The 25,869-nt window shown below is 40.6% G+C and overlaps 1 protein-coding gene across 7 annotated transcripts in view; it reads right to left on the reverse strand.

The window, feature by feature from the left end:
- Positions 1-382: 382 nt before the first annotated feature.
- LOC140650543 (tyrosine-protein kinase Fer-like) overlaps positions 383-25,869 on the reverse strand; it is a 213,971-nt gene continuing 188,484 nt past the window's right edge. For 5 of the 7 annotated variants that reach the window (XM_072858970.1, XM_072858971.1, XM_072858973.1 and 2 more), the window contains 3 exons: positions 14,705-14,859; positions 11,018-11,140; positions 383-10,049 (listed from right to left, as the gene is read on the reverse strand). In XM_072858970.1, coding sequence (XP_072715071.1) covers positions 9,907-10,049; positions 11,018-11,140; positions 14,705-14,859 — 421 coding nt within the window. In that variant the 3' untranslated portion in view covers positions 383-9,906. Of the gene's footprint in view, positions 10,050-11,017; positions 11,141-14,704; positions 14,860-25,869 lie in introns of those variants that run through there. The other 2 variants (XR_012042062.1, XR_012042060.1) reach the window with 1 other exon arrangement.

Genomic DNA, 25,869 nt, shown 5'->3' on the forward strand with positions numbered 1-25,869 from the left:
CCTAACACAATTCTGGTTTGAGGAAAAAGCATACATGGTCTCACACCCTCAAAGCTGAAAGGTTCTAGCCCCAAAGTTCTGAAACTGTTTTGACATGTCCTTTCCCTTGTGCCCATTGGGTTACTCTTTCTTTCAATCCCTTATGAATTACAAAAGGTAGCCACAAGTTACAGCCAAACTGAGCAGGGATCACACAGGTATTAATTCCAGAAATTGACAACATAATTCACATCATAATTATTTTTTTCTTTGTGAAATACAGAATATTTTGGATTGTAGCATACCCAAGAGCAGAGTTACTAAAGTTGATCTTCCACTTGACTACAGAAGCAAGTAAATAAATATATCCTGTAAATATGAAATAAAATTTGAGACAGCTTGATGCAAATATTTTACATTTATTGGAAGGGCACAATAAAAAGGGGACTGCAGAAAAGACAAAGGACTATTCAAAAATGGTCTGCAGTTTACAAGAATACTGAAATTATGTAACAGCCTACGAAAATAAAAAGCTAGCTTAAGTTCAAAAGTGTAACTTTAAAGCATATAAAAAATGGGCAAATAAATAAAGTTTAAATGCATATCTATTTAAAATTATAAAGGACAGACAACTAACAATTATATTACATAGTTATCATTTTCAGACTTGTTTAAAAGCCAGATGAACTCACAAATGTCATTTTGGTTTTTGACATGTGTACTTTGGGGAAGAAGCACCCATTTCCAGTGTTATGCATTATCGATCTGTTTCACAAATATATTAATTTTTAAACAACAAAGAGTATAAAAGGTGCTTTACTGGATATTAAACTCGATGATGCATACTTTGGCATAAAATTGAAAAAAAATTGAAAAATGTTTGAAAACTGTATCTGTACCCCACTCAAGGTTACAAGTGTCAAAACTATTGTGTGTGCTAGTGGGTCAGTGAATCAACATTCCCAACTTCCTTAACATCCCTCCTCCTTCTCCAGATGCCTAAAACTATACGAAGGAAAATTAACACATGCAATTGAAAAGAACAGCAGTCCTACAACTATTAGTTCAAATTTTTATATCTGGAAGTGTCCTGGTTTCAGCTGGGATAGAGTTAATTTTCTTCCTAGTAGCTGGTATAGTGCTGATGCGGTAACATCAGCGTGTTATCAATATCATTCTCATACTAAAATCCAAAGCACCGCACTATACCAGCTACTAGGAAGAAAATTAACTCTATCCCAGCCAAAACCAGGACAGGAAGGGTCTTGAATTTGCATATAACTACGCAATTCTTTAACAGAAGGGATGGATAGGTGATTGGTTTTGGCTTTCAGTCCTCAACATAGAATCGTTTAGGTTGGAAAAGACCTTTAAGATCATCAAGTCCAACCATTAACCTAGCACTGCCAACTCCACCACTAAACCATGTCCCTAAGCACTACACCTACACGTCTTTTAAATACCTCCAGGGATGGTGACTCAACCACTTCCCTGGGCAGCCTGTTCCAATGCTTGACAACCCTTTCAGTGAAGACATTTTTCCTAATATCCAATCTAAACCTCCCCTGGCTCAACTTGAGGCCGTTTCCTCTCATCCTATCACTTCTTACTTGGGAAAAGAGACCAACCCCCACCTCTCTACAACCTCCTTTCAGGTAGTTGTAGAGAGCAATAAGGTCTCCCCTGAGCCTCCTTTTCTCCAGGCTAAACAACCCCAGTTCCCTCAGCCGCTCCTCATAAGACTTCTGCTCTAGACCCTTCACCAGCTTCATTGCCCTTCTTTGGACACACTCCAGCACCTCAATGTCTCTCTTGTAGTGAGGGGCCCAAAACGGAACACAGCATTCGAGGTGCAGCCTCACCAGTGCCGAATAAAGGAGGACAGTCACTTCGCTAGTCCTGCTGGCCACACTATTTTTGATACAAGCCAGGATGCTATTGGCCTTCTTGGCCACCTGGGCACACTGCTGGCTCATATTCAGGCATCTGTCAACCAACACTCCCAGGTCCTTTTCTGCCTGTCAGCTTTCCAGCCACTCTTCCCCAAGCCTGTAGCGTTTCATGGGGTTGTTGTGACCCAAGTGCAGGACCTGACACTTGGCCTTGTTAAACCTCATATAATTGGCCCCAGACCATCAATCCAGCCTGTCCAGATCCCTCTGTACAGCCTTCCTCCCCTCAAGCAGATCAACACTCCCGCACAACTTGGTGTCATCTGCAAACTTACTGAGGGTGCACTCAATCCCCTCGTCCCCTCCCCATTGATACAGATATTAAACAGAACTGGCCCCAATACTGAGCCCTGGGGGACACCATTTGTGACTGGCCACCAACTGGAGTAAACTCCATTCACCACAGCTCTCTGGGCCCGGCCATCCAGCCAGTTTTTTACCCAGGGAAGTGTACGCCCATCCAAGCCATGAGCAGCCAGTTTCTCCAGGAGAATGCTGTGGGAAACCATGTCAAAGGCTTTACTGAAGTCTAGATAGACAACATCCACAGCCTTTCCCTCATCCACTAGGCGGGTCACCTTGTCATAGAAGGAGATCAGGTTAGTCCAGCAGGACCTGCCTTTCCTAAACCCATGCTGGCTGGGCCTGATCACCTGGTTGTCCTGTACGTGCCGTGTGATGGCGCTCAAGGTGATCTGCTCCATAACCTTTCCTGGCACTGAGGTCAGACTGACAGGCCTGTAGTTCCCCGGATCCTCCTTCCAGTCCTTCTTGTAGCCCTTCTGGGACCTCCCCGGTTAGTCAGGACTGCTGATAAAGGATGCAAAGTGGCTTGGTGAGCACTTCCACCAGCTCCCTCAGTACTCTTGGGTGGATCCCATCCGGCCCCATAGACTTCTGTGTGTCTAAGAAGTGGTGTAGCAGGTCACTAACCATTTCCCCTTGGATTATGGGGGCTTCATTCTGCTCCCCGTCCCTGTCTTCCAGCTCAGGGGATTGGGTACCCCGAGAACAACTAGTCTTGCTATTAAAGACTGAGGCAAAGAAGGCATTAAGTACCTCGGCCTTTTCCTCATCCTTTGTCACTATGTTTCCTATAAAGGATGGAGATTCTCCTTAGCCCTCCTTTTGTTGCTAATCTATTTATAGAAACATTTTTAACTGTCTTTTACAGCAGTAGCCAGATTAAGTTCTAGTTGGGTTTTTAGTTGGGTTCTAGTTGGTCTCTAATTTTCTCCCTGCATAACCTCATGACATCTTTGTAGTCCTCTTGAGTTGCCTGCCCCTTCTTCCAAAGGTCATAAACTCTCCTCTTTTTCCTGAGTTCTAGCCAAAGCTCTCTGTTCAGCCAGGCCAGTCTTCTTCCCCGCTGGCTCATCTTTCGGCACATGGGGACAGCCTGCTCTTGTGCCTTTAAGATTTCCTTCTGAAGAATGTCCAGCCTTCCTGGACTCCTTTGCCCTTCGGGACTGTCTCCCAGGGGACTCTGTCAACCAGGCCCCTAAACAGGCCAAAGTCTGCCCTCCGGAAGTCCAAGACAGCAGTTCTGCTGACCCCCCTCCTTACTTCCCCAAGAATCAAAAACTATCTAATTTCATGATCGCTATGCCCATGATGGCCTCCAACCATCACATCACCCACAAGTTCTTCTCTGTTCACAAACAACAGGTCCAACGGGGTGCCTTCCCTAGTTGGCTCGCTCATCAGCTGTGTCAGGAAGTTATCTGCCACACACTCCAGGAACCTCCTAGACTGTTTCCTCTCTGCTGTGTTGTATTTCCAGCAGACATCTGGCAAGTTGAAGTCCCCCACGAGAACAAGGGCTAGCGATTGTGAGACTTCTCCCAGCTGCTTATAGAATATTTCGTCTGCCTCTTCATCCTGGTTGGGTGGTCTGTAACAGACTCCCACCATGATATCTGCCTTGTTGGCCTTCCCCCTGATTCTTACCCATAGACACTCAACCCTATCGTCACCATCATCAAGCTCTAGACAGTCAAAACACTCCCTAACATACAGGGCTACCCCACCGCCTCTCCTTCCTTGCCTATCCCTTCTGAAGAGCTTATAGCCATCCATTGCAGCACTCCAGTTGTGCGAGTCATCCCACCATGTTTCTGTGATGGCAACCATATCATAGTTTTCCAGCTGTACAATGGCTTCCAGCTCCTCCTGTTTGTTGCCCATGCTGTGTGCTTTGGTGTAGATGCACTTCAGTTGGGCTATTGATCCTGCCACCTTTTTTGGGGGGGAAGCCCTAATTCCTACGTGACCATTCTCAGGCGCTTCTGTGGTTTCTAACACATTCATAACCCTTGTGTCTTTGCTGCCGCATGGATCTCCATCCCCTACCTCCACTGAGATGGCAGACCGAAGGACCTCGCTAGCACACTGTCCCCCAAACATTGGCATGACGCCCTCAGGCTTATCTCTAGCAGGCCTGGTTTTATCCCTTTCCCCCTTCAAATCTAGTTTGAAGCTCTTTCAATGAGCCCTGCTAACTCTTGTGCAAAGATCCTTTTCCCCCTTTGAGACAGGCATACCCCATCTGTCGCCAGCAGGCCTGGTGTCGTGTAGACCGACCCATGATCAAAAAACCCAAAATTCTGCCAGTGACACCAGGCTCGGAGCCAGGTATTGATCTGCTGGCTCTTCCTGTTTCTTCCCTCATCGTTCCCTGCAACTGGAAGGATAGAGGAGAACACTACTTATGCTCCTGATCCCTTAACCAGTCGTCCCAAGGCCCTGAAGTCTCTCTTGATTGCCCTCGGACTTCTAGTTGCAGCTTCATTGCTGCCTACCTGAAAAAACAATACTGGATAATAATCTGAGGGCTGTACCAGGGTAGGAAGTTTTCTCTTCACATCTTTAACCCAGGCCCCAGGGAGGCAGCAGACTTCCCTAAGAAGTGGGTCCGGTCTGTATATTGGGCCTTCTGTTCCCTTCAGAAGGGAGTCTCCTATGACAATGACCAGTCTTTTTTTCTTTATGGAAGCAGTTTTGACGAAGGGCATAGGCTGACTTAACCTTGGCGACACCTCCAAGCTAGATGAACCATCGTCCTTGTCATTGTTTGGTTCCACTTGCAGAGCCTCGTACCTATTATGCAAGGGCACCTGGGAAGGTGGGGTAGTCACAGAGGAGACGCGCCTGCTGTGCCGGGCAGGAACTTGTTGCCATTGCCCCCTATCCCTTAAGTCACTGTGTTCAGCCAGGCGGAGAGAGGATAGGGAATCTTCCATATCATGCGTTCTGTCTGCCTGTTGGGCCTGTCCCAGGGAAGGTAGGGTGCGATTCCAGTGGTCTCTCTCTCTCTCTCAGACTCCCTGATACTCCTCAACCTACTCACCTCCTCCCAGAGTTCTGTCACCAAGCTGAGGAGTTCCTCTACCTGGGCACACCTCCCACAGGTGTGCTCACTGTTGCCGTCCAATACTGGCATAAGAGTAGGGCACAGCCTGCAGCCTGACACCTGGGTGGCAGCGTGTTCCCACCGGAGCTCTGTGTGGGAAGCTGCGTCAGTCGTGGTGGGCACAGAGCTTAGAGCGGTCATGGCTTTCTGCCAGGTGGATACCACTGCACCCTAGTCGAGCTGGCAGAGCTTCAGTGACCTTCCTGCATGCCCTTCTATGCAAACTGACGTGCCACGCCCTTGCTGACGCTCCACGCCCTGTTTGCTGGCCCTGTTCCCGGCGCTCCTGATGTCTTTGTCTGCCTGTCTTTTGTGTCCCACATGATGAGCCTAAATTCTGAATGTGCTGGTTTTGGCTGGGATAGAGTTAATTTTCTTTATAGTAGCTTGTATGGGGCTATGCTTTGGATTTGTGCTGAAAACAGTCTTGATAACACAGGGATGTTTTAGTTGTTGCTAAGTAGTGCTTATACTAAATGAAGGACTTTTCAGCTTCCCATGCTCTGCCAAGTGCACAAGAGGTTGGGAGGGGACACAGCTGGGACAGCTGACCCCAACTGACCAAAGGGATATTCCATACCATATGATGTCATGCTCAGCTTATAAAGCTGGGGAAGAAGAAGGAAGGGGGGGACGTTAGGAGTGATGGAATTTGTCTTCCCAAGTCACCGTTACACATGATGGAGCCCTGCTTTCCTGGAGATGGCTGAACACCTGCCTGCTGATGGGAAGTAGTTAATGAATTCCTTGCTTTGCTTGCGTGTGCGTCTTTTGCTTTCCCTATTAAACTGTCTTTATCTCAACCCACGAGTTTTCTCACTTTTACGCTTCTGATTCTCTCCCCCATCCCACCAAGGGGGAGTGAGCGAGCGGCTGTGTGGGGCTTAGTTGTCAGCTGGGGTGAAACCACAACACTGAATTTTTCCTATTACATGTTTTTAGCATTTTAGTTAAAATTAGGTGGGAAGCTCAGTGGAAAAAATAAGTTGTCAGTTACAGGTAATGATACAATTAACAGTGGAAACAGATAGTTTTCTTCTAGTTGGTAGGTCTACTGAGGAGTCTGAGTCTGTGGCATGACCAAGCAGAAGGTGGAGGGAAGGAAAATAATGTTGTCACTATCTCTCCTTAAGCACTACAACTTCAGGTGTTGTAAGCAATTGGCTACATTCAGAGATATAGGAAACTTCCAGTCTCCAGTGGATTTCTTAGTGATTTGTAGCAAGCATAAGCATGCTATAAAAAGGTGCCATACAGAGTGCAAGACCTTCTCTATGACATCCTGGCTGCATCTATGCTACATATCAGAATGGCTGAAAGCACCTGAACTGATTACTTTCATTCAGCAGTTCCTTTCACTGAAAAACTGGAGAGGAACAAAGGTACAGGTTTACCTTTGTGTAGAATTCAAGTGAAATGTAAATGCTTCTATTGAAGAGATATTTTGTGGAAGCAATACTGCTGTTCAAAATATCAGTAAAGTAATTGTTTCAATTAAAAATTTTATATATTTACAATGCATTAAGCCATATCAACTTAGTCACATAATGAAAAATTAGGTTCACTGTAGACTTTTATTGACTTAGCAATGCTTGTTGTTTGAAGTTGCAAGTCTCAGAATTTGGGAGGGATGTACAATTACCTGCATAATTAAAGGTTATATGAGGTAAAGAGGTCAGATTTCTAAAAGCAAAATGGATGACAATAATGAGAATTAATATTATTTGGAAAGTTCTCATAAGTAGAAGGCATGTTTAAAGTGAAGCTCAAACGGAATTGAGGCACTGGTATTAATTTTAAAGATAGCGTTTTAGATCTGGTCTGACAGCAAGATCATTGCTTTGGAAAGGGACATAATTGGCTTAATATTGTTCCATAAGAATAGGAAAAGGATGTTCTGTATTGTAAACTAGCAGTGGGGAATGTTGTTCTGATGTCTTTTATGATGTGGACAATTCATTATGTATTTAGGGTTTAAACCATGATTTGAACTATGTTTCACCTTGGACTCATGGTTACTTAAATTTTCATACAAACACATTGCCACAGGTATAAAGGTACAACATCACTATGAAACTTTTGAGTCAAACAAAACCTGGGATATATTGGAACTTTTGTCTCACAAGAGTAACTTTCTTGAAGTAATTGAAAGGGGAGTATCTGTGGTAGATAGAGCTGTCAGAGTTAAGAAATGTTTGGGAGGTGCAAAGGGCCAGATTCTTCTGGTTTAGCAGTACAGTGCAGCTAGAGCTGTTAGCCTACTGCAGCCCTGTTTAAAGAGCAGAAAGATTCTTTAATAGTTGAAGCACAAGTTCAGAGAGAACTAGTTTACATATTAGCAATCCAAGGATTTTGTGTTGCTATTGCATTTAATATTTGTGAAAATTTTTATATGTTGAGAAAGACTGAAATGACTGAGCTGACTGTATAAAGACAGTACTGTTAATCTTTTAATTTTTTTTAGTGGTGGAAATGTCTTGCTCAATAGCCTCAATATGTGCAATCTAGAAGCAACCTCTATCAACCCGATTTTTCTTTTAAAAGCATAATTGCCTTAAATTGATGAAGGGTTTTAATGGAGAAGCATGTGCTGTCTCTCTTAACCCATTCACAAAATTTCAGCTATGTAGCTGTTCTATAAACTTTTGTAGTTGTAAAACTAGACGAGAGTTACAAATAGTGGCAATTTAGGAAGACTTTTTTTTCCAAGCCTTCTTTGTGAGTAGCAGTATGCATCCTATCTTGTCCTATTGGATAACAGTTCATATTTACCTATAAAACACCAAGCCAGTTGTTGCAAGTTTTACTTACAAAGCATTCAATTCTGGGAAGGCAGGGGAAAAACTATCAAGTTCACCTATTCTATGTTTTCACTCTGTGATCTCAGTCAACTGCATTTGAGAATTTTATTAATTCATTTTTTTTAAGTACAGCTAACAGTTTTTGTTTTAGAGAAGGCCTTTATAAAGATGATCTGAGATCTATAAATGAGCTACTCTGTTATAGTTATAATCTGAGAGCTGCAAAATAATAATGCAACTAGCTAGCCATCTAATTAGTCCTTCACCTCCAAAAAAAACCCCAACACTCTGAAAATTCTAATTTAAGTCCTGCCTAAATGATGTCTAAAAACATAGTGTTCTAAAATGGCTAGTAATATGCAACTTCCTGAAAATGAAAGAATTCATAATTAACACACAAATTCTACATCTGGACATATATTCCAGTTAGATTTTTATGTAGAAGAGACAAAGGGACATTATAGTCCAAGTTGCAAAGAAAACCAAGAGTCATAGTAACAAACTTTGTGCCTTTCCTCCTCTGACTGTTGAGTCTTTATTCTTTCTGGAGGAATGTTATTTTTTATACAAACTTTTTCCTTCTTGGTGACACTTACAGCTCCCCTATCCCAAGTCTTTTTAAATCTGATTGTAATGATTTTTAAAAGTTAAAAGGTTAATGTTTCTACTCTGCCTTGTTCAGCCTGCTAGAGGCTAAAAACATATTTCCTTATGGCATAGAGAAACAGAGTTTTTATTTGGACACTATGCATGGAATGCACTTTTGTTTAGCTTTTGCAGGCTCTAGCTGCATACTGAGAATTACTGCAAATTGAAAGAAAAAGTCAGGATCAAAAGCAAATCTAGTAATTCACATTCTTTTACTCCTCTAAAACCAATCCTATTTGTTATCTATAACATGCTGCTATCCTTAGCAAATCTATTTCTTGTTGACCTTTTCTACACGTGTGCACCTACTGCTTTTACATATATTTTGTAAGGCAGATGATTTGCAGTATTTGTTAACAACATACATGTAGTCAAGACTTGATATTAGCTTTTTTGCTTGTTAAATAAATGTAGTTCATTGCAAAGGAGACATATTACTGAATTCTGATGGCGTCATAGGAAAAAAGCAGTAGCTTAAGTAAATCACATCCAAAGTCAGAAGTATTTACTATAATGTGGTAAGAAATGCACATTAGTTAAATTTTCTAGAAAAGAAAATTCTGGATTTCACTTTACATCCAGAATCTGACCTTCATCCTTAAACAAGGTATCATTTAAAAATATCAGTTGCATAAAGAATTTAAAAAATATAAAAGTGTCTCATTGATATACTTATCAAAAACTGTCTTCACTTTTAAGGCCATCATGTGTGACAGTCACCACATTACAGTGCCATAGTGTTGATATCTGGGACAGGGATAGGAGAGCAAGAACACAGCATAACATAGAAAACGTCTGAAAAAAATTCACTAGCATTTACTTGCTGTAAAATAGATAGAAGCCACAGTCACTTAAATTTATAGTATGTGCTTTTCTATTTACGTGTATCCTAAATGACAATATTACTGTGACTGGATATATAGCATTTGGCAGAATATGTCTTTAATGCAGGTGTAGACATCATTGGTACACTTGTATATAAAAAAACCCAGTTAATTTTAAAGTGATTAGAAGAATATTGTAAATAATGTTGTATAAATGCAGTGTTTAAGGGGAAAATATTACTTCACTGGAAAATAAAGTCCTGCAGACTGAGTTTGGCACTAGTTTATCACTATGTCACTTTCTTTTTGATTGAAGACAGCGCTTTCTGAATCTCACTGAATTTTGGCCGGCTTTCAGGTTTGTAGGCCCAGCACCTCTGCATTATTTTATATATTTCTTCTGGACATTTTTGCGGTGCTGACATTCGGTATCCTGGTACACAAAAAAGGGAAAAATATATAGCATTGAAAAATGATACATATTGACAAATTTAAAAAGAAATGAGCGAAGTTCAATATCATTGCATTAAAAAAAATATTGAGGGTAAATTTTATATGACTTATAATATCTTTCTCAGTGGGTTCATACAGAATTGCAGTAAGGTAGTAAGACTTGTTTTTATAAACACTCCTCTGCTCTGAAAAACATCAGATTTTTTTCTTTGACTTTTTAAGGACAAACTTCCGTGGTCATCTACAGTGATTATAATTAACAATAGCATTCTATATAACTCAGCAAACTAGCTTTTTTATCATTTGGTAGTTTTACTAGCTAAGAACCTGTTTATGAATTACGCAGTAGAAATATGTAGAGCAGGAAGAGTCCTGAAATGCCACTAAAGATGATGAAAAGAAATCAAAGACCTGAAACCCTGCTCACAGTTATTTGTTACTTTTAACTAAAAGTCTTTTGATTATTTTGTAAAAGAGAAAAAAAATGTGGCATTCGCTGTTCAACCAGCTTGCCCATCTCCACCATAACTTAAAATTTTGTCTGAAATGCTTTAATAGAGAAGATAGAATGATATAAATTTTTTTCTAGCAGTTTGGGATATTTCCACTTGCATTAGCATTATCTTAACTAATTCATTCTGGTCAAGCCTCTATTTGCACAGCAATCAATCCCTCCTCTCTATTTCACCTTTTAGTTCTGTAGCCATGAAAGACAACATGCTATAATTCTGTCCTCCTTTAAGTCACTAGTCATTATCTTCCTTTTTGCAAGAAGCCTATAAATCACACTACTTCTCCCAGAAAGCTAAACAGCAATTAAACAATCTCATATTTTTGCTAAAGTTGCTAGATAACCCATATGTTATTTCTTTGTTATTTTTTATACTGTATGTACCTACATCCCTATGGATCTACACAGCATCTCTTTTGCTCCCTACAATTAACTACCTTTCTCCACTTGTTCTCGTGCTTGTTGGTTCGTCATTCCAGGGTACGGGCATACTCCTAAACTGAAGGTCTCCCACAAAAGGATTCCAAAGCTCCATACATCACTCTCAGATGTGTATCTCCCTAAGGAAAGGAAAGAAAACCAGCGGCTTAACTTACAGAATAATTCATGTTTTACATAATTATGACCACATATTTTCCACAGAGGTAAGTGTTATTTTGGCAAGCTTTAAGCATAATAAAGCTGTAGCTCCTAATGAACATTCTTCAGATATCATGTTCTCCTGTATTTCAAATTATAAACATCAATTATCTTAAAGTTAATACCTAGGAATAATATAAGCTAACCTAAAGTTCTGTAATTTGACAGAGACTTGTTACACAAAGCACATGGCTGAGAAGATCTTACCATGTTGGTCATTTTCCATGTTAAGAATTTCTTTCCATTTACTGCCCCAAAATATTTTTTTTTTATTTTCTTTTAATATAAAAGGACAGAAAAATGTCAGTTTTTTTTTTTCCTTGTTTATAATCACTTTCAACTCTGAAGATACTTTTTAAAAATTTACCTTTTCCAGTTCCCTAATATAGCATGACAATGAGTCCTCCAAGAGGAGCTAAAATCAATGTAGTTCTTAATTGCAAAGAGGACCTGGGTTTCTTACTCTGAGAAACTATTCTCTGGAAATGAATCTACAGTTGCTTCAACTGTTGTTTAATTTGGACCTTGAAGAACTGATGCACCCAATCAGGTTAAAAAAAATAATCTGGCCTACTACTATCTTCAACTATGCTTCAGACAGATGGCAAAATTAAGATAATTTAAATCCAAACCTCTTTGTGGAATTAAAGCTTTATATTATGGGAGAAGGACAGCTCTTGGGGGAGATATTTCTATTGTCCCTGATGGATTCACATCAAGATGCACGCTATATCAGAAAGTGTAGGCTCCTAGCCCTTTGTAGCAGGGCTTATGAAAATGTTACCTTAAAAATCCATTTATCATATTTCTGTCATCATTTTTCATGACTGTATTTCTTTGTTAATTCTATGAGTGTCTTTATTCTTAAAAACATACACATGCTTGCAAATGTGTTTGTTCATCTCTGAGCATTAAACAAACCAAACTAACTCATTTCTCTTATTTCCCCCTCCTTCTGCTGCATTTCCAGAAAGGCCCTGTAATCCCATTGCTTTCAGCTAAACATTTTAAATACACTTACACTAGAAAAAAGGAAAAGACATGTAAATTATAGTGACAGTTGGTGATATGATAACTGTTCTGATGTCAGAAAGTTCAGTTTACTCTTAAACTAAATATCACTTCCAGTTGACAACTCTATCTACATTAGCTTGTGTGTTTAGTAGGCAGTAATTATGGACATTCACTTTGCTATTTGTGGTAAGATTAGTTTTCTTCTCTATATATCAACTCTCTTCAGAGTTTGGCATCCAGTAATTTAACACTTTTCATTAAAGTAATTCAGTAGAGACAAGTGATTAATTTTTTTTTAAAGAAAGTACAACTTCTACACAGTTAATTGTCTTTCCAACTATTATATTATCTGGGAAAAAAAGGGCATGCTCTTTCATAAACAAATACAATAATTTATTAACATTACAAAGAATTGGAAAAGTTGTACTGGAAAAATATATACATTAAAAGTGCATTTTAATTTTGAGAGAACTGGAAGCAAAAATACCCTACACCTTGGCCTAAATATGTAATTTTATTAGGTGCGTTTAAAGCAATTTTTCATTTGCTGGTAGTGATGGAAATCATATAGTCCCAGGTAAAAATAATGGCATGGAATGGCACTGAACAGTACCCACTGAACTAAAGGTCCAGTAGCACCAAGATTTCATTCATGACTTCATGCACAACTCCCTAATAGTTCCATTTACCTTAATCCAGTTTCTAGACTTCCTAACCTGAATTTTGTCATTTAAAATATTTTTGTGACTGCTATTAATGTCATATAAAGTGAATCCAGAAGTGTTTAAAAAAAGGCACTTTTATTTATTTTCTTAAGCACTGTATCATTCATGTAATGACCAAATGACCCTATTTCTCATTTTCCTCCAACCATTAAATTTTGCCATTAAGAACTGACATGCTCAATGGTTGTCATCTAGTTTTGAAATATTGCACATTTAGTTCTGTTTCACTCTGGTATCCTTAACTACTTTCAGTGTTACCTATGCAAATTAATACAATACTTATGACCATATTATTAGAATGGCACAACACAAACCAATTATTTTAACTTGCACTTTTCAAGGGAATGGAAAAAATGATCCATCAAAAAAAAAAACCCACAGAAAGCTTCAATCATACTTTGAAAGCTGAATATTAGACTGCTGAATACTTTAACAAATGTTTGAGATGGGTTATTTTCCAAACACTGCAGAAAATCACTTAAAACTGGATGGGTATTGGTTCATTATAGGAAACAGCAAATAAGTAAAGATGTTAATCAGCTATACATTCTTCTCCTGCAAGGTGTGGAAAGCAGCAAAGACTCAGAAGTACAAAATGAAGGTGTTGTCATAAAAGCCAGTTTCCTGCTTAATGTAGTAGACTAGACTGGTATGACTGTGGAGAAGGGGTTTCCATTATATATCAAATAAATGACAAGTACTTCTGAAACAATGAAAATAAAAATTCAAAACACCTTTTATAGTGGAATAAACACCCAAAATAGAAATAGTATTCCACAGTGAACATTAGCAACACCAGTACCTCTTAGAAAAATAGATAATAGAGGGTCAGTCACTCTAACTACATTTATTATTAGCTTTCCAAGGGGAAGATTTGCATTATTGTGTTATGGCATTAACTTCTGCAAAAGTGCTAATGAAAGGGATTCTTCTTCTAACAATCAGAAGTCAGAAAATTATGATTTCCAATGCATGATTTTAAACAAAAGCTCTAAAAGGTGGGAGAAGTATTTAGAGAAACTTATCAGGAAGATATAAAATGTTTCAATTTTTTTTCTAAGAACTCAAGTAAAGAATTGGTTGAGAGAAATGCGTTCAAAATATGACCTCATTCATTTAATATGCTGCTGCTTCTTCACAGCTCACTTTACTTAAAAGAACTAATTTTTCTAGTTTTACCTACAAGCTAAAAAGCTAAATCCAGCAGTTTCTATTTTTGTTTTGAAACTATTACCCACATAGTATGGACCACTTCACTGAATCAGAAATAATGGATTTTTTCCCCCCATAATAGCATAGCAATATATAAAAGTGCATATAAACAAAAGCTGCAGTTTAAAAAAATAAAGCATTTTTTTCTCCAATGCAATGATTTATCTAATCATTTATCTGATAGAGTGCTCTAGAATGTTAAAATCTTCTGCCTTTTTTAAAAAAATGCCATAAATATGCAGAACTTCCCACTCACTGGAACGAGTTAGCAACATAACCACAGCATTATTTTACTGTTGAATAAGTAGCAATTTTGATGTTGCTGCCTTGTTCTTTTTGAAGGGAAAATAGTATTTTTACATAACTTAAATGAGGCTGAAATATTAAAACTAAAATATTTTAAACATCTGTTGATCTGAACTCGGAAAAAGGAAAAAAATTATATATATATGCTCAAATACTGTCCATGATGTAGTCCCCTTGCATCTTATACTGTATATTTTTTATACCAAGAAGATAAAGATATATCCTTACCATAGTTGAGAGCTTCTGGAGCAGTCCACTTGATAGGAATCTGCTTTAAGCCTGATGATGAATAAACTCCATCATCCTCTTGACGAGACATTCCAAAATCGCTTATTTTCAAAATGTTGTTTTCATCGACCAAGCAGTTCCTTGCAGCCAGGTCTCTAAGTTAGAACAAGAAATAACCCCCCATATTTTCACACATTTGAAACTACTTAGTCATTTAAAGTCATTTAAAGTCATTTAAAATGTGAAGAAAAATCTTAAGTAGTGTACTGGGTCTGTCTGGGATGGAGTCAACTTTCTTCATAGCAGCCCATATGGTGCTGTGTTTTGGATTTGACTAAAACAATATTGATAACACACCAATGTTTTAGCTATTGCTGAGCAGTGCTTGCATAGTGTCAAGGCCTTCTCTCTTTCTCACTCTGCCCCCGTCAATGAGTAAGCTAGGGGTGGGCAAGAGGTTGGGAGGGGACACAGCTGGGACAGCTGACCTGAATTGACCAAAGAGATATTCCATGGCATATAATGTCATGCTCTGCAATAAAACTGGAGGGGGGAGGTTGTTTTTCCAAGGTAACTGTTGCTCGGAGACTGGCTGGGCATTAGTCTGCTTGTGGGAGGTGGTGACTGACTGCCTTTGTAACACTTTTTTTTCTTTTTTCTTTCACTTATTAAACTGTCATTATCTTGACCCATGAGTTTTTCTCATTTTTGCTCTTTTGATTCTTTCCCCCATCTTGTTGCAGGGGAAGTGATAAAGTGGCTGGTGGGCGTTTAGTTGCTGGTCAGGGTCAATCCACCACAAGTAGGTTCCTATATCTTTTCTATCATAGCTGAATTTATCAGTAAGAGTGAGTATGTCACAATGTAGACTAGGTTTCTAGAGACCAAAGAGATACTCATTTCAATGATGAAATAAGCAGACGTAAGGCAAAGAGCTGCTGTTGCTATTCTGCCCATTGAGGTCACAGAAATAAACCTGCGAATTAACAAATTTTACTTGATGCAAAATGATACAGAACTCAAAGAAGCAGCCTGAAACGTGTTCTCATAATTGTGAAAGACACTGAGAAGCCAGAGAATTGGCTCTGTCTTACCTCTATTATCATTACAGATTCCATCAAAAATCAAAAGCTACTGAGCATTACAGGAAAAGGTATTTTGGTTCAGTGTTGGATGAGAAGCTCAGAAAAATCAACATCCTTCTTTTCCCTCCCTCCATCTCAAACATGCTTTTCAACAACAAGAAACTGTAAATATGTAGGGCAACCACAAGAAACTATAAATATATAGGGCTTTTGATAGAAAACCACTGTGAAGAGTCAATATTACAGATAACTTTGCTGTTAAACATTTGTAGTAACTCATCACACTATCTAGATGGCCTTTAAAAAACCCCCACAAATATGTTCTGTTTGTTTTCTCTTCCTTCTCCTTATCTTTCCCCAAAGCAAACATCCCAAAGAAGTACAGATATAATTGCATGGATTTAGGTGCCCCTCTCTCTCTGGGGAATTGTTTTTCTTTTACAGAAATACAGAAATACTACTTGCTGCAGTAATTCCATAAAATCAGTATTTAACTTAGAAAAGCAGCAAATATTCCTTATTTTCCATTGTGAAAGCTGTACAAATTGAGCACAAATTACACTGAGTTGCTACAGAACAAGTTAATTAGTAAAAGAATAACCATGACTTTCACTTTCTCATACCAAGATTATGGAAGTTCCTAGTGATTATTAAGAACAAATGAAAAAGCCCCTTCCTCCAACTATCAGAGAGTAAAAATTAATATTTCATTTTCAAATTTCATTTTTAAACACTAATCTGAAGTTTCTATAAACAAAAACAGCACGGTGACCACATGTTGCTAATACAAGTTGAATATGCTGAAACTACAGCAGATAGCTATGACGGTGTGCTTCCCCTGCCCCTGACCTTTATCTCCTGTAACCCTGCTTAGGTGATAACCACCAGCGGTGATTGTAATGGATGCATCTGGTCACGATGGCTGCATCAGCTCAAAGTGAATTCAGGAGACAGATAACAACACAATAGCCTAGGGCTATTGTGCAACACGCCCACCGAAGAAATTAAAACCTGTGGTCGGCATGCAAATATGACTATGGGTCAATCATCTTATCCCCATAAATAGTGAGCAGCCCAAGAGCCCTTTGAGCTCTCCTGCATGGCAGCGGGCTGCACGCCAGGATCTCCCCTTGAGCAGGGACGCCTCTCAAGGTTACTCCTCGAGGTTGAGAGATTCCTTGCCGCAACAGATCCTCGGTAAGTGACTAATAGCATGCTAAACTTTGAAATCCTAGCTAAGTGATATAAAGGATTGATTGCGCATATATAATCCTTTAGATATAAACCGTTGACCAAGTCTGGGACTAGGACTGGATCTAGCCGCACCTAGACTCCTCTCTGAGAAGGAGTTTAGAAAGCAAGGGATCCTTCCGAACCTCATGACTCAACGGGAGGGTCTCCCTGACAGTTTTGTCTGACCCTGTCCTCTATGCAGTAAATAATCAAGTGTGCCTCGCCATTGAATCTTGTTAAAACACTGTCGCATTGAACTTTGTTAACTCCCTATTCTGTATCAATAAACTATATTTTTACTTCTCTCTTACGAGTGAAGTGCACGCTCACTCCATCCGCGACAAATTGGCGTAGTCGGCAGGATGGCAAGTAGTATCACTGATTATTTACGGAGGCATGGAGTGAATCCGAGTCCCAAATTCTCAGCAGAATGGACTCGTGACAATTGGCATAATTGGGAAGCCATTGAAGAACACCTAAAAGTAACTAGAGGCCACACAAAAGATGGAAAAGGGAAAGGAATTATCTGCAAGATGCTAGGTGCCTGTTTAGAAGCTGCACATCAGGAAAGAGACAACAGAAATAAAAAGGAGCAGGACCTAGAGAAGGAAATAGAAAGTAGAAAGGCAACTGAGTTGTTACTATCTTTTAAAATTGAACAACTGCAGAAACAGTTACAGGAGGAAAAGGAAAAAAGACAAAAGTTGGGAGAAAAGGTCGAGATGATGCTTATACAGGCTCCCCGCCCCGACATCGTACAGATTAGGAAACTAATAGTATCCCCTGAAGATTGGGATGGAGACATCTGGGGTGATCCCGATGACAGCGAGCCAGAAGATGACGACCCTTTGTTCCCCACAAATCCTCCTGAGTATGAAGCCAGACCCATTGTTAAAACAGAAAGAACTGTGGGTCCAGGGGTGGACATCCGCGACATACTACGCGAACCATCCCCTGGGATCCGTTGCAATTGACAAATTTGCAAGAGAGATATAGCAGAAAACCAGGTGAAACTGAAACGGAATACTTGTGGCGAGTATGCCTCAGTGGCGGTGACCGAATAATGTTGACTGAGGATGAAGCAAGTGCCTATTGGGGTCCGGGAGTTTTCTTAAATTTAGGACCTGACCCGACAAATACACCTCATTCTATCACCAGCCGAGTAGCTTATTGGGCTGGAGGAATAGACAGCATGGAGGGAGGTGAACCTTCCATAATTCCCATTAAATCTTTAAGTGAGCTCTCTACAGCCATCACAAAAGCCGCCTGTATACAAGCCATGCACAAACGAGGGTCCCATGATGTCCCACTGTCTGCTACAGTAGATTTCGCAATGTTAAAATCACTGATTAGAGGAGCCCCGGCAATTCTTAAATCCCATTTACTTGCAAAACGAGATGAGATCAAGAAAGACACAGAGCACAATGAGGGACTAGGTGATAACGCTCAAAATGCCCACAAGCAGCTCCCTACCTGGGCAAAATTGATGCACGGCATTGTTAACTACAGCCGTGAGATGGGCTGGGACGATGCACCAGCTGAAAAACAAAACCTGAAGCCCCGGGGAGGAGATCACAAAGTAAGACCCATAAAACGGGGAACAGAAACTAGATCGAAGGGAAACAAATTTAAAAACCCCCAAACGGAATCTCGAGAACAGAGGAATGAGTTGTGGAGGAATGCATTAGCTTTAGGCATTCCCAGAGCTGCAATTCAAGGTCAGCCTACTGGCATAATTTTGAGTCTAATTGAAGCATTTCAAAAACGAGATAACGGTGAAAGGAAGGAGCGTATCTCAACTCCTCCTGCGCCACACCCCAGAAGGGGAGACAACCCCTTCCTCCCCCTTAGGGAGGAATTGCAGGGCATGAAGTCAAAAACCGAGTAGTGTCCGGAAGGCAATTGGGCCTGCCTGTCCGGAAAGTGGAGGCTTATCAGTGGATAAGTGATAACGGCCCATACATTTTAATTCCAGTTGGTCCTCAAAGACAATTGGTAAAGTTTTTAATAGATACGGGAGCACAAATTTCACTATTAACACAACAAGATGCCGAGAAGCTGGGTGTACGACCCAGACGGCAAAGAGTTAAAATTACCGGCGTGAACGGAGTGAGTGTGCAGTGCCAAACTGCCAAGGTCAATTTATGGCTCCCGGGCGAGAAGCGCATGTCGAGTACTCGCTTTGCAATTAAAGCTCACCATGAAAATATTTTAGGTTTCGATGTTTTAAACGGATGAACCTGGCGCCTGCCGAATGGCAGCGTGTGGTCCTTCGGCTCGAACATCGATCCCAACCCCAGCAGAAACCGGGAGGCTGCAGTGCGGGCACTGCGCGCAGCCCCTGCGCTCCCAGAGTCAAAAATCACTAACGTACCGCAATACCCCATTTCTGCTGCGGCACGAAATGGAATTTCTGAAGTCATAGCTGATTTGGAGAAACGACAAATTATCTCCAGAACGCACTCCCCATATAACTCACCTGTCTGGCCCGTCCGGAAACCAGACGGGAGGTGGCGTTTAACTGTCGATTATCGGCGCCTGACGCCAATACAGCCCCGCTCACAGCTGCTGTGCAAACATTGCCAACTTAACAGCTACTTTGCAAGCAGCTGCACACCCATGGATGGCAGCCCTAGATGTAAAAGATATGTTCTTTATGGTTCCCTTAAAGGAGGAGGATAAAGAGAAGTTTGCTTTCACTTGGGAGGGAATACAATACACCTTTCACAGACTCCCACAGGGGTATAAACATTCACCCACGATTGCTCATGCTGCGCTTGCTGAACTTTTACAGACAGTCTCACTCCCCCAAGAAGTGAAACTGTACCAATATATAGATGATATTCTGATTGGAGGAACTTCCCCTGAAAAGGTTGGGGAAGCGGCAGCAGCAGTATGGCAAGCACTAAATAAAGCAGAAATTGAGATTCCACCTGGAAAATGTCAGGGACCAAGCAAAGAAGTAAAATTTTTAGGTACTTGGTGGATAGCAGGCAGTGCAGTGATTCCTCCAGATCCCTTAAGAAAAATTGAAGAGCTGCAAATGCCCCAATCAAGGAAGGAGTTACAACAATTAATGGGAACTTTAGGATACTGGAGGAAACATGTGCCTGGATTTTCTATCATTTCCCGTCCCTTATACTCACTCTTAAGGAAAGGCAAACCCTGGGAGTGGAAATTAGAACATAAAGAGGCAGTCAAAACTCTAACTGAAGAGTTAAAAACATATCAGTCACTGGGACCAGTACACCCCCATGACCCTATTATAGCTGAATGGGGTTTCGCCGAACATGCTACTTACTGTAACCTGTTCCAAACTGGACCCGATGGGCCAAAAAGACCTTTATTGTTTAGCTCAACTGCATTTAAAGAAACAGAACAACGATACTCTGAATGGGAAAAGGGACTTTTATCTTTAGTCCGAGCAGTTAAACAAGTTGAGAAAATACATCAGGGACAACCTGTGCAAACTAGAGGACCATTTAATTTACTAGAAGCAATCCTAAAGGGGACTGCTCCCCCAGAAGGAGTTGCACAAAAACCCACTGTCCGAAAATGGTATGCCTACCTAACAGGAGTTGCAGAAAATATGCAACTAACTGAAGGACACACTAAGGTTTCCAAATTGCAGATGCCCATAAACACAGACCCTTTAGCTTTACAACAACCTTTTAAACCTTCACCCATTCTGGATGCACCACCCCTCACTGAGGGTACACCAACAGAAAACATTTGGTTTACAGATGCTTCAGCAAAAAGGGTAAATGGTAAATGGCAATATAAGGCTGTTGCATTAGACATTACCACTGGCAAACAAGTAGTAGAAGAAGGTGAAGGCAGTGCACAAGTAGGAGAAATAAGAGCAGTTGTTTTGGCAGCACAGAATGGAGCAAAAATCATATATGTAGACTCCTATGCTGTGTGGGCCGGTGCCACACAGTGGCTCTGTCAATGGGAAACCTTGAATTGGGAAGTGAATAGATCCCCAGTTTGGAGAAACAAAGATTGGCAATTATTACTAGATATAGCCAGGAAAACACCTTTCAAGATGGGATGGGTAAAAGCTCATGCTAAAGATAATCAACCAGCCACAAAGTGGAATCAAAAGGTAGATGAGCTAACTACAATTAGGAAAATCGCCTTAAATCCTGAGTGGTATCGACTGGGAGAATGGTTACATCAAAACCTAGGCCACACAGGTAAAGAAGCACTTTACTTTGCTGCACAGAGTAAAGGCTGGCCTATAAATAGAAAAACTTGTGAAACTATTCTTACAGAATGTCCTCAGTGTAGACTGAAATTACAAGCAGATCATCCTGCTAAAGCACCACCTTTACATATTAATGAAGGGAAAACTTTATGGTCTACATGGCAAATTGATTATATCGGACCATTCAAATCCTCTGCAGGATATCGATACATCCTTACAGGAGTGGAAGTAGTCTCCGGCTTGCTTATGGCGACTAAATGTCGGAAAGCCGATGGGCGAAATACAGTGCGAGGGCTATCATTTTGGTTCTCAAATCTACCTACTCCTGATGTTATCCAGAGCGATAATGGCTCACACTTTTCGTGTAAGGAAGTGCAAGATTGGGCAAAACAAGAGGGAATTAGATGGGTTTTCCACACCCCATACTACCCTCAATCAAATGGGATGGTAGAAAGAGCTAATGGCTTGTTGAAAAGGAGTCTCAAACCACAGGAAGCTCAATGGGATACGAGACTTCCCAAAGTACTCCATCAATTAAACAACCGGTATGGGCCTACTGGAAGCCCTGTAAGCCGAGCATTCTTTGTAAAAACTGAGCTTAGCGCTCCACCTACTAGGAAAAGAGAATATCCAATGACATTACAGCCAGGACAGCCTGTGATGGTTAATTTACCATCTATCGGTACTGTGCCTATGACTTTAACTAAACCTCGTGGCCCACTTGCCTGGGAAGCTACTGATAGCAGTGGTGCAAAACACAGAATTAGTTCACGATGGATTTTTCCTTCTTCTTAATGGGGTAACCTGTTCGGACTCTCCCCACCGAAACAAGTCTCTATTTTCTCTTACAGCACCCCACAAGATGGCAGATGGAAATGCTGTGTTCATGTTACTATTCCAAACCCTAACAATGCTGCTCTTCTTAGCGTGTGGTCAAAGAACCCTAGAATGGCCATGGTCCCAAGCTCGTGTTAAGTACACTGGAAGTATGGGAATACACTCTAGTAAGGGGGATTTAAAGCTTTCCACCGTGGTCATGCATGGAACTGAAACATACTTAGAAAATGAATGGAGCTGGGATAAAGATGAAGCTGATGATAAAGTTCCCCGGCTCCGAGGAACAGCAGGGAAAGAAATTAAAATAGGATGCCGGATGATCAATGGGTCTACCCATGAGAAGGCATCTCAGATTTCTGTGTACAACATTACATCAAGGCCAATAGCCAAAGATACGAAACTTTGCGCCTTTGAAAAACTGGACTGTTGGTACAATTTTACCTTAGTACAACCTGTTTTTGTAGTCTGCCTCTGGGCTCACCGTCGTGTGGGATTATCCTTTAAATTTAAAATAGACATTATTAAGCCTAGCACAACATCCGCCCTGACTGTAAAGGATGAGACAATTCTATTCCCACAAGTTTCTGAAGTTGGACCATATGTGATCAAAAATACAGGCCAACAACAAGTGTTATTTAATCCATCATGGTCTCTTAAACGAGTAGAACTACTGATGCAAATTAATATCTCTGCAATCAAACCGACCTGTTCACCATTCCTAGGTACGTCCTATGCAGGATGGTTAGCATGGTTACATGGGCGAACCCTCACCTCTCCAAGACGAACAAGGAGAGATGTGACCGGTATCATAGGGACAGGATTGGGAGTCTTAAATAGTATCGATGCTGAAGTACTCGTGAACAAACTGAGCACAACAACAAGTGATTTAAACAAATTAGAACACCCATTGCGGTCTTCTCTATTAGCATTGGGAACTAACCAATGGCTCTTATCTGATATATTACCTCAGTGGAAAAGAATTAATGAAAGGGACCACCAACTGATTGTGGATGCACTTGGTGTAGCCCAAACCAATGTTTCTCTAGCTCTTAGTTGTATCCAAGCTCAACTGTGGATGCAATCTATGGTAGCAGCAATTATAAGAGAAGGTGAAGGGGGTACCTTACCCACTGAAATTCGAAAGGTAATTTGGGATAATGCAACTAAATTTGAGAAAGAATTCCAGTCCTGGTGGTATTTAGTCAATTTCACTTATGACCCCATTAGCAATAAGGCCACAGCTTTTGTCTTAACAATACACAATGCTTCAGTATATACCATATACCCAATCATTGCGTTGGGATTAAATCACAATGGAACTGTACTCTATCCATTAGAACACAGAGTATGGGCCCACCAAAATGGAAACAAATGGCAAACTGTTGATGTTAATGCATGCGTTGTAATGGAACAACAAGGATTTATTTGTGAGAGTAACACCCTCAAAGCCCAAGACATCTGTCTTGACACTGAACAAAATGTTCGTCATTTTGAAATACGACCTGATGAAGCCCCTGAAACTGTACTTGTGTATACTGGAAAAGGATGTGTTTGTATGAGAACCCTTTGTGATTTTATATTTGTAGATAACGTTACTGTAGATACAAGCAATCGCTCAAATATTTGTGTTTGTAACTTTACTAAAATTGTGGGATGTGACTTCAATTATTCAGCTCCTGTTACGTCTTATCAATTGTTACAATCTAACTATACATTGAGTCGAGATTTATTGGCTACCCCCATCGGAATGAATCTTACATTGGTGAAGAAACTACTACAACACGATGACCTGTGTCAACTGCTAGAACGCATACGACACAATGGACACAAAACTCTGATCACCGTTCACCATGATGCAGAAGAGATACACCATGTCTTGGAAAGAGTAAAGAAGGATGGAGAACACCATTGGTGGGAGACTCTTCTTGGATGGTCACCGACAGCAACGGGAGTGTTTAATCTTATGCTTCACCCAGTTGTTATTTTACTAACTCTAACATTAGTGTGTCTATTGCTTATAATTATATTGTATATAAAGGTTTGGCACATGATAAAACAAATAACCCAACTTCAACCACCCAAAACATACAAATTAACACATAACAAATAGCAGTGCTTCACTGTCTACTTACTGTGGATCTATAAGTGCATAAATTATCAATATACTATTTATGGCACAGAGGCAAGAGGTGACCGTACCACCACTCTGTGAGAATAAGATGAATTGACTATAGTCACAGGGTGGAGTGTGACGGTGTGCTTCCCCTGCCCCTGACCTTTATCTCCTGTAACCCTGCTTAGGTGATAACCACCAGCGGTGATTGTAATGGATGCATCTGGTCACGATGGCTGCATCAGCTCAAAGTGAATTCAGGAGACAGATAACAACACGATAGCCTAGGGCTATTGTGCAATGCGCCCACCGAAGAAATTAAAACCTGTGGTCGGCATGCAAATATGACTATGAGTCAATCATCTTATCCCCATAAATAGTGAGCAGCCCAAGAGCCCTTTGAGCTCTCCTGCACGGCAGCGGGCTGCACGCCAGGATCTCCCCTTGAGCAGGGACGCCTCTCAAGGTTACTCCTCGAGGTTGAGAGATTCCTTGCCGCAACAGATCCTCGGTAAGTGACTAATAGCATGCTAAACTTTGAAATCTTAGCTAAGTGATATAAAGGATTGATTGCGCATATATAATCCTTTAGATATAAACCGTTGACCAAGTCTGGGACTAGGACTGGATCTAGCCGCACCTAGACTCCTCTCTGAGAAGGAGTTTAGAAAGCAAGGGGATCCTTCCGAACCTCATGACTCAACGGGAGGGTCTCCCTGACAGTTTTGTCTGACCCTGTCCTCTATGCAGTAAATAATCAAGTGTGCCTCGCCATTGAATCTTGTTAAAACACTGTCGCATTGAACTTTGTTAACTCCCTATTCTGTATCAATAAACTATATTTTTACTTCTCTCTTACGAGTGAAGTGCACGCTCACTCCATCCGCGACAATAGCTCCCAACACTTTTGCTAGTTAAAGAGGAAGTGGAGGCAATTTCTTCATGCCGAGAATTGTCTGTCAGTGAAGACTTAAACCTCGTAAACTTTTCTTTAAGAACACCCCTGGAAAGAACCACACAGCAGGTAATACCTAGTATTTCAACTGAATTCCATCAGTTAAAACCACAACCATGTTATTAAACCAGCAGGACAGACTGCCTCACTGAAGCAATTAGCCATTTTATACCTTCTCCCTGGGTCAGGTACTTAAAACACCCTCAGTTGATAAAAACAAGCAATTAATTAGGGAACAGAATCAGTATACCTCCACTGCACATTTAATTCAACCAAAATAGTCTATTATCTGATCAAAAAAGAAGGGGTGGCGGGTCTACAAGTGAAACGTTTTTTTGTGGACTACAGATGCTTCCTCTCTTCCAGCCACTTCAGGTAACTTCCAATGCTGGCTGGCAAACTAAATCAAAACATATCTGTTTCTGAAGTTTCTTGCTACTCATGTGCTGCTACTTTTGCTATATGTGGAGATCATATCAATAGTACGTGTCATATCAATTAGTCTGTGTCTAATAACAGATAGGAGAAATAAATATTAGAGGGTCAGAAGCAGATCCTTCCAAGTGCTCTGTGTTAGCCTCCTCCTTTATACTTTTTTTATTTGTTTATTTTTCATTTTGTTGTAGTTATCACATAATGAATAATAATGGAAAATATTAACTGTAATACTAATCACTCCTCTCAGTTCCTAATGTCATCCTCATTATCACAGATGAATAGTACTAGGAAACT

This window comes from Ciconia boyciana, chromosome 4, assembly GCF_034638445.1.
Source record: "Ciconia boyciana chromosome 4, ASM3463844v1, whole genome shotgun sequence".
NCBI lineage: Eukaryota > Metazoa > Chordata > Aves > Ciconiiformes > Ciconiidae > Ciconia > Ciconia boyciana.